The sequence below is a fragment of the Abramis brama genome (assembly GCF_963993115.1).
Source record: "Abramis brama genome assembly, chromosome: 5".
NCBI lineage: Eukaryota > Metazoa > Chordata > Actinopteri > Cypriniformes > Leuciscidae > Abramis > Abramis brama.
In genome coordinates, this window is record NC_139967.1 from 24279829 (window position 1) to 24296474 (window position 16646).

At 38.0% G+C, this 16646-nt stretch overlaps 1 protein-coding gene across 4 annotated transcripts; it reads left to right on the forward strand.

Annotated features, from left to right (window-relative positions):
- Positions 1–1205: 1205 nt before the first annotated feature.
- On the forward strand, positions 1206–16547 carry dpf2 (double PHD fingers 2). 4 transcript variants are annotated; one of them, XM_084115422.1, is made up of 13 exons: positions 1224–1267; positions 4038–4280; positions 4363–4523; positions 5754–5861; positions 6087–6265; positions 6382–6474; positions 7691–7775; positions 8295–8336; positions 11627–11764; positions 12183–12314; positions 12403–12515; positions 13207–13288; positions 13724–16547. In XM_084115422.1, the coding sequence occupies exons 2-13, from the start codon at positions 4261–4263 to the stop codon at positions 13804–13806; spliced, it is 1236 nt and encodes a 411-aa protein (XP_083971548.1). In that variant the 5' UTR covers positions 1224–1267; positions 4038–4260; the 3' UTR covers positions 13807–16547. The 4 variants fall into 4 exon arrangements, with proteins under 4 accessions (XP_083971547.1, XP_083971549.1, XP_083971548.1 ...); XM_084115421.1 differs by lacking the exon at positions 4038–4280 and having other exon boundaries at positions 1206–1267; XM_084115424.1 differs by lacking the exon at positions 8295–8336.
- The last annotated feature ends 99 nt before the right edge of the window (positions 16548–16646 follow it).

A 16646-nucleotide genomic window follows, 5' to 3' on the forward strand; every position in this document is an offset into this window, starting at 1 on the left:
CATCCCCTCGATTTATAGAGTCTCATTTTAAAAAAGTGTAATAGCTTATCTAGGTAATCTACATCACAAAATGCATTAGTTTCTTTCGAGACCTACAACAGTGAGTTTTTTATATTGTTTTTAATTTTAATATTGTTATTAACATATCACTGAGCACATAAACACAAGAAACTTTATTTAACAGCCACACACTGCAACTAAATTTCAACTTTATGCAAATGAGAAGCGATTTTCGCGAGCGACAACCAATAGGAAAGAAGCCTTTCAATGGAGCTCAGCTCCCGTCACCGTCTCGAGTTCAGTGCAGGCAAGACAGAAGAGTTCAAGGGCGATTTCACTGTTTTATATGATTTGACTGTAACTAACCACAAACATGGATATAATAAAATGATGCATGGAAAAGAAACTTTCGACAGTCTCAGTGAGTTTAATTCATACATTTATAGTTCGAGTGTTGTAGTTTTATGATGCAAGTTTAGCACTGCTGCAGTTCATTTTACAGTTTCCCCTGCATTATGTTGACTATTAGGGACAAGAAAATTGATTATTTGTCAAATTCGGATGACGTTTTAGTAATTTATGACAGTATGAGTGAGTTTAATTTGTAGATTGATCGATCGTTAATCTAGTAAATTATTTAATCCACTGAACACTGCTGTGTGGTAATATAAAAACACTCCCAACAGCATACTGTTTCTTTTGAGCCTAATTCCTAGTCAAATTAAAATGATATAGTTGTATAATATCACTTGTAATGGTGTTTTGTATAAATGTGGCCAGACGAGCAATCTAAACGCCTCATTCGCGCCGCGGGACCTCTAGACGCGCATAAACGCGTCTTTGCATTGACTTAACATTGAAATCACTCGCGCCAGACGCTCTATTCGCGTTTGGTGTGAACGCACCATAACAATAACATTAGAGCGACAGCACTACCAACGCCCACAAGCGACTAGCGACAAAATCTGACAAGTTAAAACAATATGACCTTTTCAGCTCATCATGAACCTGAACATGGGAGGCCCCTGAACTTGGGAGGCCCCTGGGCTTCAGCCCAGGTAAGCCCGTGCATTAATGCGGCCTTGCCTACTGTCTATATTTGAACATGAAAAGAACCTTCATCTCTGCCTTCACGCGCACGCCTCCTGAACGCCCGTGACCCGTGACCTTCCTCTAAGGTCCTTCATTCTGCGCAAGCGCAGATCACCCCCTGCAAGCAGCTCAGTAGAGCCAAGATGGCGGCGGTGGTGGAGAATGTTGTCAAGCTGTGAGTATTTTTCATACTTATTTGACTACATATGAGCTTTTCATGTTGAAATTTGATATGTAGCTGAAGTAAAAATGCAACGTGATGGGCATTTCCATTATTTGCTGAAAGAGAGCTTAGATACACGTGTTTGACAAGGTTATCCGAGCTCTGGTTAAGTTAGCTGTACTAGCAGCTGCTGTGTCCCGCTGGTGTGAATGCTTCATTTAGCTTCCGTCTTTCAGCATGATCAGGGAGCAACGCATGTTGGAGGCTTTTTCTGTTCCTCTAATGAGTGTGCTAATGACATTGTGTCATAAAGTTTCGCGGGAACCATGTTAAGCGCTCAATTGTTTGTTTCAGTTGTTTGTCAGTGCTGTGGTTGGTTATTCTGGTCTTCAGTTGTGGAAGCACCAGCTGTTTTTTTTTTATTTCACTTGTCATGTGTGGATCTGAACATAAAAGACTGATTTATGCCACTTATTTTGAAGCAGGTTACATCTATCTGTCAATTTCATATAATTCTGTTGTTAATAACCAAATATATTGCTCTGACTGAAATGTATTTTTAGATGAAGGGAAGTTGAAATGGTGAGTGAGTTATTTTTATGGTTTCAGGCGATGCCGATAATTGCGAAGAATTCAGATGACACCAACTTTGGATCGACATTAAAAAAAAAACTATCAAATATTATCCTTTTATTTTAATATTATCCTTAAATTGTATACAAGTTGTAACTGCTGCCTAACACGTTCATTGTGTATGCTAACTGAGTACGTACACAACCTGTATTATCTTATAGCTGTATATTACTGCCATATGGACATTACTTTGACACTCATCTCTTACTGATAAAATATTTTCCTAAATTATTGAATTGAATTGAATTAAACTTGATTTAGTAGCCTCAGTAGAGGTGTTAAGATCTGTCAATGCGTTCAACACAAGTACTCAGACTTGACAGCGACGATCGATCGATCATGAAACGATGATCGCCCTGACTTAAAAAATATATTAGTCTATTTTTCTGATTGGTTATTGCGGCATTTTGGGCGGTACCGGAGGTCTGATTGGCCAGCACACCCCCCACACCGGCGAAATAAAGTGAAACTGGATTTGAAAGGCAGTGATGCCTGGAATCAGTTTGATCATGAAATACAGTTAAGTGCAAGATGCGCAGCGCCAATATGTCATATACAAAGCATTATAATGAGAACACGATTGCAATAGATTTAGAATGTTGTAAATTGTTTGTACTTTAGTTGCTCATGTATCAGTGCGCTGTTAAGGGAATCCACAACAAGAGTTAGACATCAGACTAGCACGGTCAAGTTCATGTGCGCCATTCGCGTCCTTTTGTGCAGATGTAGCCTAAGTTGTAATGGGTATAAATCTGAATAATCTAATATAGGATGCGTTTGGTTGAGTTTATTAACCCTCTAGCAAATCTCTGCAGGGTGGTGTGTATTCACAGTTTCAGCTCAAATACAATGCCCGATATTATTGACTGGGAAAAAAATTGATGCATCATAATCTATCAGTTATTTTTTTTCTAGTCGTATGTTTATGTTTTCATAGACATGTTTTCATGTCATATTTTTATTTGTCAACATACATTTTTGTAACAGTCTTAAAATATTTTCATTATCTCCATGACGGACACGCCCCGCCCCGAGTAGCCTATATTGAGACCTATCAATGATCGAAATGAGAAGTTGACAAAAGTGCCCATCCCTAGTTTCTTTTAAATTGTCTGTGATCTTGTGAACACCAAGCAATAGCCTACACGTCTTACACAATTTGTCCACTAGTAGAGTTAATTTTGCAGTATCAAACACTTATTGATCTATCAGACACTCTTATTTTAGTATTATTCATGTACTATTATAGTTTCTTATTAATATGAATTTTTTACATTTAGTTTAGTTTTCATTTTCATTTTAGTTTGTCATTTTGTTGTGCTTTTTGTTATGTTTTTTATTTGGCTTTAATTTATTTTATTTCAGTTTTAGTCATTTTAGTACTTCAACTTATTTTATTTCAGTTAGTTGCCAAGGCAACATTTATTTTTTTCATTTCAGTTAAGGTATAATTTTTTTCATCTAATATTTATTTTATTTTATTTCCAGATTATTTCAGTTAACTAAAACAATTTTTAGTCTATTTTTAGTTTACAAAAACAACACTGCTATGAGTGCTTTAGCATGTAGGGTTAGTAATTGTGTTAGCCTCATGAATGCAGTCTTTTTTTCTTTCTTTTTTTAAAGGTCTGGTGTCTGACTTTGACCCTGTTTACACTTGGTTTTAAGATCTGCCTCGGGTGATAACTTAGAAAATTGGAAAAGCACATGCAAGAGCTGCACAATTCTGATTAAATCTTAACATTTTAGCAGGTTGATGGGTGAATAGGCAGTCATTTGCTGTTATCTAGGATGAAAGCATTCATGTTTACTCTACCATTTCAGTGTGATCACATTTCTGATTCATTGGTTCACAAAACAGTGGACCCCATTTACACCTGTATTTAGTGCTGTCCACAAGGTGGATCTTAATAGCAGGTATTAACGTTGTCCGAGTTGCTGGTTTGTGGAATGTGAATCCCCTTTGAGCAAGTGCCTTTTGAAGCTGTAGCTCTGTGTTTTGGCGTCTTGGAGGCAGGCAATCATCCCAGGGCTGTTTCGTTGTCTGGGCTCTAAACCCCTCAGAGCTCTTGGTTCTAACACAGCAAAGCTTTAAGCTTTTGTTTCATCCTCTGTGAAATCAACGCCCGTCTGTGCTCTAATCTCACAGGCTTTAGCTAGCCTGTGCGCTCTCTCCGGGGCTCTTAGCGGTTGCCGGGGTGACGGGCGGGATCGGCACCTGCTAAGTGGCTGGAGTGAGAGAGTTACAATGACTGGGCTGCATGCCTGCAAGACCTCCCGCTGCATACAAACACTCACGGGCGGGTAAGCTGAACAAGGTTGAGCTGGTTTCAGGGTGGCAGTGACACGCTATCGCTTTTGCCCAACAGAAGATGGCTTCTCTAGACTCTGTGTGAGTTTCAGAAAGCACCTCTGGTTAATGTTAGTTTTGATTCAAGCTGTTGCATTTATTGTCTCTCTTGCTCTGTCTGAAGGCTGGGTGAGCAGTATTACAGGGACGCTATGGAGCAGTGTCACAACTATAATGCCCGTCTGTGCGCAGAGAGGAGCGTGAGGATGCCTTTCCTCGACTCTCAGACAGGTGTTGCCCAGAGCAACTGCTACTTCTGGATGGAGAAACGACACAGAGGACCAGGTGGGACACACTCAGTCACAGTGATCAGTTTACAGAACAGGGTTTCTTTTCTTTTCTCTGCATTTGTTAAAATAAAATAACAACTTGAGTTGTTAAAATACCAAAATTAATTGATACCAAAGCCAGTGAAATGTCATAAGTGTGGATATAGGCCTAAATATTAATATCACAGGATTAAAAAACTAACATTTAAATGTTGTATAAATATATTTTTGACCTACTATATATATATATATGGACTGAAAAAACTGACAAACATCCGGTTTCCTTCTCAACTGTTCACTTATGACATAACCGAGAGAATACTTGCCGAGGCGGGTATTTGGACAGTTATTTTGACATAATTTTGTTTGTTCAAGGGCAAGGAAATGTGAAAGAGGAATCAATTCAGTGTTCGAGAGCTATCTGAAATGCACCCCTCTCTCTCTTTACGTTTGGACCTCTCCAATTAACACTCAATTGTTTTTAGCCTACATTTTTTTTCCAAAATGATTATCGGTCAAAATGACCCGAGGGAAGGATGAGGATTAAACATCCAATCCAATCCAATTTTATTTGTATAGCACGTTTAACCTGATGTTGGTGTTGGTGTTGACCTAAGTGCTTTACAAAAGCCAAGGAAACAAACAATAAGATAGAAAACATATAAAACAGTAAAGCAAATTAAAGAACAATAAAAATGGAAAACCTATGAACTAAGGTTAAAAAAAAGAAAAAAAGATAATCAAGATGTATTGAAAGCAATTGAAAAAAGATACATTTTCAAAGTGGATTTAAAAATTGACAAAGTTTGGGCGGATCTGATGTAAGCCGGTAGCGGTAGGCTATTCCATAACTTGGGGCCGATGACCGCAAAAGCACGATCACCCCTATTTTTAAGTCTAGTTCTAGGAACAGATAGTAGATCAGAGTCCCCCGATCTGAGTGATCTTGACTCCGGGCAGATGTAGTAGTTCAGATGGGTACTATGGAGCCTGGTTCTGCAAAGACTTAAAAACAAATAACAAAACTTTAAAATCAATTCTGTATTTAACCAGTAGCCAATGAAATGAGATCAAAACCGGTGTAATGCGTTCACTTTTACGCTTCCCTTTGAGAAGCCGTGCTGCAGCATTTTGAACTACTTGTAAGTGTGTGATGCATATCTGAGGGGCACCGATTTTACAAAAAAAAATTAAACATAAGACATGACTGATTGCATGTGTCTTTTTCATCTCACTCTCACCAAAGGTGTTGCCCCAGGTCAGTTGTACACTTATCCAGCACGTCGCTGGAGAAAGAAGAGGAGAGCTCTCCCTCCAGAGGACCTTCGTCTATCCTTCCCATCTCTAAAGCCCGGTATGCAGCCACTCACTTCCTCTGTGAGAGACTGTTAGTAACAGTGAAGAGATGTTTGTAACATCGTTGTTTGTAATTCCCTGTGTGTAGCCCGTTCATAGATTTGTGTCTAGGTATTTATGTGTTTCACTTTCATGTCATTTAGATTTCTGTATGTTTTGGTGATATTTCTATCCATCTCTGTGCAGTTGCCTATGGATGTGAATGTGCGTGTGTATGTTTCAGAGCTGGATCTGGGGCTTAAGAAGGAAGTTTTCTCCAGTGATGGAAGCAGCTTAGAGGCTCTTTTGAAAGGAGAGCCACTGGATAAAAGGTCAGGGTTGGAGCTCCGCACAGGGGAGGATGAGCCCAGCTCTACAGAGCTCTCCACCGGGGCACTAAACTCCAGCAGCAGGGTCCGAAAGGTACTGAGAACAAGTGATGATTTGGATTTAGGGTGTCACACCGTTTTTGTTGAAATCTCACCTTGCTTGGTTATTCTGTCTGATTTATTGTCACCATTTTGTGTGTGTGTGTGTAGAGAATTTTGGAGCCAGATGATTTTCTAGATGATCTTGACGATGAAGATTATGAGGAAGATACTCCGAAGAGAAGGGGGAAAGGCAAGGGAAAGGTGAGATCTTGATCTTCTAAACTTGTGCTTGTAAATTCTTGTAAATATCATGTACACATACATAGTCTGTCAGGGATGGAGAACTACTGTCCTGGAGGGCTGCTGTCCTGCAGAGTTAAGCTGAGTTAAGCTCTTTTTTTTTTTCTTTTTTTTTTTTTTCTTTTTTTTAAACTCACCTGCCAAGTTCACACTGCACGATTTTCAAAGTAGTCGGGTCACTGTTCTTTTCACACTGCACGACTATCTCGGGTAACATTCAGTTGCTGATGTGTTCACACTGCACGATGGATCGGTGACAGGAGGTTTCACACTGCATGACTTTACAAAAGAAAGAATCGCCGACAACTTCTGGCTGGTCCGCAAACTACGTTTCACACACAAACACAGACGAGAAGTGATAAGGAAATAACGCAAGATCACGCGTGCATGAGACCGGAGTTCTCGCGCGAGACTGAAATTGTTATTAAAAATGATAGCCTGCAAGAAGATTTGCGATCCAAATGGTCTCTGCGCTGATTTGCAGCGAAAAGAACAAAAACAGATTATGCAGGAGGAAATGGTTGGGGAGACGAGAGGAGCAAGGCTTGTGTGTTCTGCAAAGAGAGTTGGGGATAAATAAATAATTTTGCAATGTGCTGCTGTTGCTGCTGGTCAAGCAATGTTTGTGCTTTGTTTCTGTTTGATATAATTGAAAATATATCTATTAAAATAATGATATTCTGGTCCATAACTCCTCCCCGAGCATCCCGCTGTCCTGTTTCTTGCTCTCTCATTGGCCGATGGTCATCGCCGATGTAGTTTTCAGTCAGAACACATTCACACAACAGGATTTTGAATCGCCGACAGGTCCAGATATTTAGCATGCAAAATATCTCACGGGCGTCGGCGACTCTCTCAGATCTGGTCTTTGATAATTCACAATTATTAACAACTAGCGTGAACAAGCACCGATTTGCCTATGATTTCAGGCATTTGTCGGCGATCTCACAAAACCTGTCGGCGAGTGAAAATCGGGCCTAAAATCATTCAGTGGTAACTCGGCATTAGTGATCCTGAAGACATTGATTACCTTGTTCAGGTGTGTTTGATTAGGGTTGTAACTAAACTCTGCAGGACAGCGGCACTCCAGGACCGATGTTCCCCATCCCCTGGTCTATGTTAGGCAAAACACCTGTAAAAGGTTATAGTTATGATGATGATGATAATGGTTACACAGGGTCGTGGTGGTGTCAGCAGCGCACGGAAGAAGTTGGAAGCAGCAGCAGCTTTGGAAGATCGGGACAGACCGTACGCCTGTGACAGTGAGTCATATATGGCATTCAGGGGAACCACATGACTCAGCCCGCTGACCTCTCGGTGATCTCATCTGGAGATCGACTTCTCTTTGCTATAAAAAGGCTGAGCTATACTGTATCTGACATACTAAACTTGAGAATCATTTACAATCAGCACTTTCTTGTCTATTCATGAAAGCCAGAAGTACAAAAAAATGCTATTTTTTATTGAAAACATCTCAAAAAGCCTACTATTCTGTATGCTTTGGTTTACCAATCACACATCTAGCCTGGTTAAACTAGTTATCTTTATCTTGTAAACCAGAGGACAATTTATACTTGATGTCCAATTGATTTCCAATTTCATGTTGTACTTTCGTAGTTCTGGATCTCTATTCTCTGCATTTGTGTCTCTTAAATGTGTCATGATACTGTGATGCAAATGTTCTTTGAGTTTATTTCTCCTGATTTCCTGATTCTTGTTTTCAGTCTGTGAGTCTTTCTGTCTCTTCTTTCTCTTTTTCTTTCTTTTTCTCTCTCTTTCAGACACTTTCAAACAAAAGCATATTTCAAAATCTTCTGAAAGAGGTATATTGCTCTCTTTCTCTCTCTCTCTTTCCGTCTAGTTCTCCTTCCCTGATTCTGTCTTTTTCTTCTCCTTCCCCTACCGCTCATGTCTTGGTTTTCCGCTTTCTTTATTTTGTGTGCATTGCAAACATGATTTGTGCCTGACAAGAATGTACTGAACTTTTTATTTGAAATTAGGGGTTATTTATTTTTTAAAGAAAAACTGGACAGGATTAAGTGTGACAGCAGCTTCAGATGAAGACTTTTTCCACAGAGTTAATTTATTTTTCCCCCCTAAACAAGCTGTACTGCCTCCGGGCCAGGTGAAATGTTCAGACACGTTCAAGAGGGTTTTTCTCTGCAGCATGACTCGATATAACTTCACAGTCTGAGGAGTTCAAATTGTGAACTGTTTGAAAAGCACTTTATACTTACAGCAACTCTGTTACTAACAATTTACTTGCATGCATCTTATGATTCGTCATCAGCAGCGACCTGCTGATACAATATTACACTACTGTTCAAAAGTTTTTATTTTTTATTTTTATAGAAGTATCTATATATGCTCACCAAGGCTGCATTTATTTGATCAAAAATACAGTAAAATTGTAAAATATCAACAATTTAAATATTAACTAAGTTAATATATTCTAAAAATGTATTTTATTCTTAGGAGAAAGTATGCTGAAAATCCAGCTTTGCATCACGTCTTCAGTGTCACATGATCCTTTAGAAATCATTGTAATATGCTGATTTAATGCTTAAGAAACATTTCTTGTTATTTTCAATGTTGATGTCAATGTAGCCTTTATTTCAAAAAGAAATATTTCATAATGTAATATTTCATAAGTCTCACTTTGATCAGTTTAATGCATCCTTGCTGAATAAAAGTATTCTTTCAAAAACAGTAACTCGCTTTTGAACTGTAGTGTATATACATATCTAGGTCACAATAGAACATTATTGCAATTTGTTTGTTTAGTGTGTAGTTAATCAACTGTGATGCATTACGATCTTTTTCTCTTGCGTTTCTTTTATCTGCATTAGGCTTTGGTGCTTTGCACAATTATATTCTTAGCTCATTCAGATTTTTGGCCAAAAAAAATAATTCTACTGAACATTTCTCCTTCTAACACACTTTCTCTGATCTCCTTTTTTCCCAAAATTGTTGTGGGAACCGGGGAAACCACAAACCTAAATTGGCTGTTTTTGTCACACACAAGAAAATCACAATACTTTGAAATATCCCATCCCCAGTTAATACTTAGAAATCGTTTTTGACATGTAAATTGCTGCTTTTTATATAACCTCTATTATTCACCTCTTTGTTCTTCATTACTTGTTCTGTGTTGTCTCTGTTTTTTTAGTTCTTTTCATTGCTGCTTGTAATGCTCATCCTTCTCTTCACCTTGAGGTCGCTCCCTGTTTTTCTCATTCCTTTTCTGATTAGATTCAAATAGTGCCTCTGTTTTTAAGTTGCTCAAGGATTGATCAATCCAATTTCCCTGAAATGCTTACGGTTTTAAAGGGATAGTTCACTCAAAAGTGATAATTGTCATCATGCACTCACCATGTCGTTCAGACCAAATAACTTTCTAGTGTGCAACAGTAAAGGTGTTGTCTAAAGCTGCGGTGCACACTGTACAATTTATAATGGTCCTTTATGATTATTGCTTGTCAGACTATACGAACATGATCCCAGTATAAGTCATGCCACACTATGGGATCTCAGATGTCATTAATGTCAGACTGTACGCCAGTTAAGTAAGCAATAAGGTACGAGAGGCTGTGCTGTATCGTCAATAAGTAAATAATTGCCTGCGTGCCTGCAACGCCCTTCAGCCGTGACTTATTCACGATACAGCACAGCCTCTTGTACCTTAATGCTTACTTGACTGGTGTACAGTCTACAGATGATGGTGTACAGATGATGATTGTGAGCTGTATTACATGCAGGATTGAAATGGTGGCTAGCAAAGAAAAACTAAAATCTTGAAAAGACAAAAAATTTAAGATGTGTGTGTGTGTCCGTGGAGCAAGCGGTGGTTTGTTGTCGCACTAATTGCATCATCAGGTTCGGCGCGCCTATTGGTTTTTGATTTGACAGTGGTCGGAGGAGAAGTCATGCTGCATGACTGCCTTGACTTCTGACACTGCCAGAATTTAATTGAAAACTACAATCAGAGGAATCTTTTAGGATTTGCTAAATTTGTCTCCGATGGCAAAATCATGGCCAAAATCGTACAGTGTGAACCTGGCTTAACAATGACAAAGCTGCTCTTCTTCATACAATGAAATTGAATTTGGGGACCAATCGTGGTTGGTAACTATTTGCGTCCACTATATGGAAAAAGGCTACTTGGTTGTGTGCAAGGAAATAAGTCATACCATTTTGGAACGACGTGGCTAAATAAATAACAGAATGATTATTTTGTGGTGAACTATCGCTGTTGTTTACAGGGTTCCTACGCAGGAAAAGTATGGAATTTGAGTCATTTCTAGGTCTGGAAAAGCATGGAAAAAAGAAAACAGAATATGGAAAAATATTTGTGTTTCCAGACTATTGGCCCGATTCAGTTTTCTAAAATATAAAATTAAGAATTTCTAAAAAATGTTTCATACATGCGTTGTTTTCATGGCAAAAGTTTAGTGATTGTTGAACACAATTGAATAAATTCAAGGCACACATTTTCATTTTGCAAAGCCTGTCTTTTAACATAAGCGAGTCTCTTTTGAACTTCACTAATCGAATGTGCATGTGCCACGATCTGTACTTTGCTGTTTGGTGATCATTCAACATCAAACCACGATTAAAGTATCAAACTGATGTGTCAGAGGGGAAGATATGCAGTGTTTTCGGTTTCTTCTCATCATGTAAGCACATCACTTTGAGAAAACCAATGGAAAAAGAGGGAAATTAAGAATGTTTACAGATGACTTTACTATACCAAATGAAATGCTGAAAATAATGCTGCATGATTGATTTATTTTAAATATGGTCTGAAAAATCTACAGAAAGATTTTTGAAATGGAAAATGTGTAGGAACCCTGTGTTTAAGTGATCTTTTGAGTAAACATATTAACATTTGCCATGGTGTTGAAGAACGAGAATTAATGAAGATCAGGAGCGGTGGAATGATCTCTTAACTGTCCAGTAGCAAGCATGTGGGCATGATAATATAGGTGCATGCATGAGAGAGAGCTTTTGGTGTGAAGCAGTCATGCCCCATGTGCTGAAGAACATGATGTTTCGGTGCATATGACCACTGAGGGCACTTATAACTGTCATTTTGATCTCTGTGTGTGTGTAGTCTGTGGGAAGCGCTATAAGAACAGGCCTGGTCTCAGTTATCATTACGCCCACTCTCACTTGGCCGAGGAGGAGGGGGAGGAGAAAGATGAGATGGACATTCGCGAACCAACTCCACCCCAACAGGACGAACCAAAGAGTAAGCAATTGATCGTGCTTGTTGTTGTTGTTGTTGTTGTTGTTGTTGTTGTTACACAGACTCTGGTAGCCAAATAAGCAGAGGCCATTTAACTTTGTCTCACTTGGGATTGTCATGAAATATTTTAGTCAATATATAGCCAATAAAACTGATTATAGATTAAACTCAAGTATTGACAGAATGGCTTTATTTTAAAACCTAGTGGGGTACCTTGCCCGCCATCTTAAATGGTTAGCTCTACATAGGCAGCATCTCGTAGTCCCTTCTACAAGGCAGCTAACTAGGTTTTGAATAGATGTTTTAGCTTCTAGGGACAGTGTTGGATTGTATTATTTTCAATGAACACTGATTGGTGTGTTTTGAAGTAATATTGGAGTAATGTTGGGTATTCTTTGTTCTCTTTCTCTCTCTCGGGCAGCTCCAAAGAAGGGCCCAGATGGTTTGGCTCTGCCGAACAACTACTGTGACTTCTGTTTGGGAGATTCCAACCTGAACCAGAAAACTGGCCAATCAGAAGAGCTTGTGTCCTGCTCAGACTGTGGTCGTTCTGGTAAAACAAACAAACACTCACACTTTCTCCTGCTTGCTGCTTTTGATTTTCTTGACCAAATGATTATTAATCTGTTCTTCGTTCTCAGGTCACCCTTCATGTCTGCAGTTCACTCCAGTGATGATGGCTGCTGTGAAAACCTATCGCTGGCAGTGCATTGAATGCAAATGCTGTAACATATGTGGAACATCAGAAAATGATGTGAGTTTGTTTACCACTGTGTAGTAGGGGTGTAACGGATCATAGTTGACTTCTGTACCTGAATACTGTTAGACCTACCTGAAAATCTTCAAGCACTTTTTATTTTATTCTTATATTTGTTCTATTGTATATTTATCTATGCTTATAATTTTTTTAAATTAAAAAAGTTAGGCTAGTAACTTTTGCTGTGGTATCCAAGTACTCAGTGTTCTGTAAATAATAAATTGAAAGCAAAATGAAATGTAACGCACACTTTTTATTTGTTGACTCAAAAACCGTAATAAGTTTTGTGACTATTTTTGAGTTACAAATATGATCATATTTAACAAATAAATTTACTTAACGTCCTTAAAATTGCACTATGTAACTGTTGGCACTGTAGCGGTTACTAAACAAAGCTACTTCTCTCTGTTTGTGTCTATGATGAGTCACGCAGGTACTGGGCTACTCCGCAGTGGTCTAAAATAGTCTGAATATAAACACTTATACCGCAGTGATTCAGGATAAGACAAAACACGGTTTGGAAAAATGTAGTCATGATGTACTCGCTCGTATACATTTTGTAAATTTTAAACACAAAAATGTTACATAGTGCAGCTTTAAGGAAAACTAATCTTGTGTCGAAATTGTTCGCTCCCTCGGTTTATGATGCCTATTTGGATTCTCTGTAATTTAGTATGCTTTTTCACAGGACCAGCTGTTGTTCTGTGATGATTGTGACCGAGGTTATCACATGTACTGCCTCTCGCCCCCCATGTCTGAACCCCCTGAAGGTAAAGCAACATGCACTAATGGCTCATACACTGCCGTTCAAGTTTAGGGTCTGTGAGATTTCAAAAATAACAGTAAAACATTTATATTTCAAATGATTTCTATTTCAAATAAATAATAATAATAAGAAATGTTTCTCAAGCATCAAATCAGCATTTTAGAATGATTTCTGAAGGACCAATGCGCCACTCAAGACAAGTTATGGCTGCTGAAAATACAGATTTATCATCACAGGAATACATTAGATGTTAAAATATATGAAAACAGTTATTTAAAATTGTATTTAGTATTTTACAATAATACTCTTTTGGTGTGTAAATGCAGCATAAGGGACTTTTTTTTTAAACTTACCGACCACTCAATTTTTGATGAATGCTCAAAGCACATAGAAGTGACTTGCGTAGTGCTAAATCACAGATTTGTGCTTTGCTTTACAGGAAGTTGGAGTTGTCATCTGTGTTTGGCCCTCCTGAAAGAGAAGGCCTCCATATACCAGAATCAGAATGCTCCGCCCTCGTGATGGTCCTTTGGGAAAGACAGATCCTCGATCACATAGTTCCTTCCAAGATTTGTTTGTTTGATTTAAGCAAACAAAATAGGTCGAACAGAAGTTGTATTGAAACAGAAAAGGGACTACCACCTCACCCAGGCCCTCAGACACAAATAGCGGGTGAGAAAGAGAGAGGAAGTGAGAAAGAGAGCCTCCTTCTCTTATTCCTCATTTACATCTCAGCAGGTTTGATCTCAGTATGACTGTTACACAGTTCCAAGTTTCAAACTACCCTTGCTCTTTGTTTTCAACTATTGGCCCACCACAACGAACACAATACCGCCATGCCAAACACAAACTCTCCTGACCCTTTCAGCAGTACATACTTGGAGGAAGTCACTATGAGAATATTATGACTCTGTTTTGGAGTTCCTGCTCATATTAGACCTGATATTTCCACCCGTTTCTGCAGACACTGTTTAACAGTTAACAAATAATAAAATGCAGCTTATATCAGCCAAAATAAATATTGCATACTCAGCCATATCCAAAATACTCTGACAAAATATGCTTATCAAGGAGAGGAATAGTTGAAACCAATCAGCATGCCAATGCTTGTTCATAATAAGCGAAAAAGAAACTAATGTGTTTTTGTATATTTATATATTTGTATAGCATATAAAGGTGTGTTGTATTTAAGATCTTAAACTATAGAAATGGTTCATTATTATGATGGGAGTTGCTTGGGGATTTTTTCCCCCCTGTGATGATAGCGTCTGCATATGCCACTGAAGCACAGAGTCTAGCAGTCGGTGTGTGAGCTCTTTACTAACTAATGGGTTAATGGTGCAGGTAAAGGTAGTGATTTTAAATTATATTTTTATATTGTTGTTATTTTTTGTTGCTTTTTTAGGGTGCCCTTAAGGTGTTCAGAAAGCAGTTCAAATTTAGAGAAAGATGCTTATTTAAGATGTCGGGTAAAGCAATGAGGGAGAGAGGGCTGAAAAAGATAGTCCAGTTTAAAAGAACGTCCAGAAAATATAATAATTGTTTGCAGTTAATTGAGGGTAGTTAGAACAATATTACAGACCACGCTGAAATCAGTTTGTCAGTGTTTATAGTTTGATAGATTCTACCAAGAATGTTAAATCTCTTTCCAGGTAATTCCGGAACATTTGCTGTTGAGTAAGAACATGAACATTTATCTAGTTTAAGGAAATATGAGGACAAAAAACTTAAATGCCATAATTATCATGTTTACTGTGATTTACATTTCATTGATTACAGCCATACATATATTACATAGGCATTTTACTCATATGTATTCATTTATCAGATTAAAATTAAATTGCCAATTGGTAGGAGTGAGCAAAGGTTCTTCTGGCACTCAAAAACAAAAAAGCTCTGCTTCTGTATGTCTACTGTTAACACGTTTACACAAATAATTTTTCTAGGAAAAAAAAACAATACATTTATACCCACAAACCACCACTGATGAATAGAGATGCCAGAAGGACTTTGTGAGTGTCACAGGCTTGGTTATCTGTTAAATTGATTTCACTATTGTTTTGCTGAAAGTTTACTCTCAGTCCTTTAATCTGGGGGTCTTTATTGGCGACTTTATGGCATCAGATGTGTGCCATTTAATCTACATGTTTTAAGAAAACTGGATAAAATAGCCGTCCCTTAAAGGGATGGCAAAAATGAAATTATCGTCATTACTCTTTTTCTTCTGTAGAACATAACAGAAGATATTTTGAGGAATGTCTCAGTTTTGAGGACGATCAAGTTCCATTGTGTGGACCAAAAAAAAAGACTTTTTCCCAACATTCTTCAAAATATCTTTTGTGTTCCACAGAAGAAATGAAGTCATAAGCCAGGCTTGGAGCGGCATGAGGGTGAGTAAATGATGACAGAATTTATCGGTTGAACTGTCCCTTTAACTTAAAGGATTGACTTCTAGGAGTGAAGGAAGTTTGTTCAAGTGACCCAGTGCTAAATTCAATACAACACAGATGTGCAAGTATGGTATTTGCTAAATTTGCCAGAGCTTAGTTTAACTTCCTAGAGCAAGCTGAGGCAGATATACAGCCTGCTTCAAATGTTCCCCTATTTTCCTGTCTTCTATTGCCATTTCGCAATCCAGCCAAAACTTCCTTTGTTTAAAGAATAAATCTAGAGCAGTGTATGCAGCTGGCTCTTTCAACCCTGTTCTTTGTAAATGTATACTGAATGAAGAAATGAATTGACCTGAGATGAGTTCTGTGTACTCTGTAAGTCTTCAGTTTCAATATAGCGGCAGACCTCCATAAAGGTTTAGGCTTATATCAGGTGCTGATACATTAATTATTGCTCATTCATAACATGTACAGGATCTTATCGTTGTTTTATTTTTCATTCTCAATTTAGTTACTGCATGTTTACCTTACATAGTTGTTTATACATAACACACAACATTTAGCTTAAACTCACTCTGTTGTACTTTCACAGTGCAGGCATAGTAAAGGATTATGGGATATTTGATAATTTAGCTTTATGGTATCAGCCAACTAACTATTATTAAAATATAACAAATATAACAGTTTACCTGAATCTTTCTAAAAACTACACAGTTTATCTAGAGAGAAAGTGGCCATTTATTGTTTTGTTTTTACCCCTTTTTCTTTGTTGTTTGTTAGTTTTCTTTTGGGGGATTCATTCATTTTGTTTTTGGTGTATGGTACAATTTTTTTAATTTTTTTTCTAGAAAAATAAAACCTTCACAAACCATACATGTTTTGTTTAGAGTATACTGTTCATCACTTACTGTTCGCTTGTTTGGTGTCTGTATTGTGTGGACATTTACGTTCAATAGGTACACCACCTTTTTG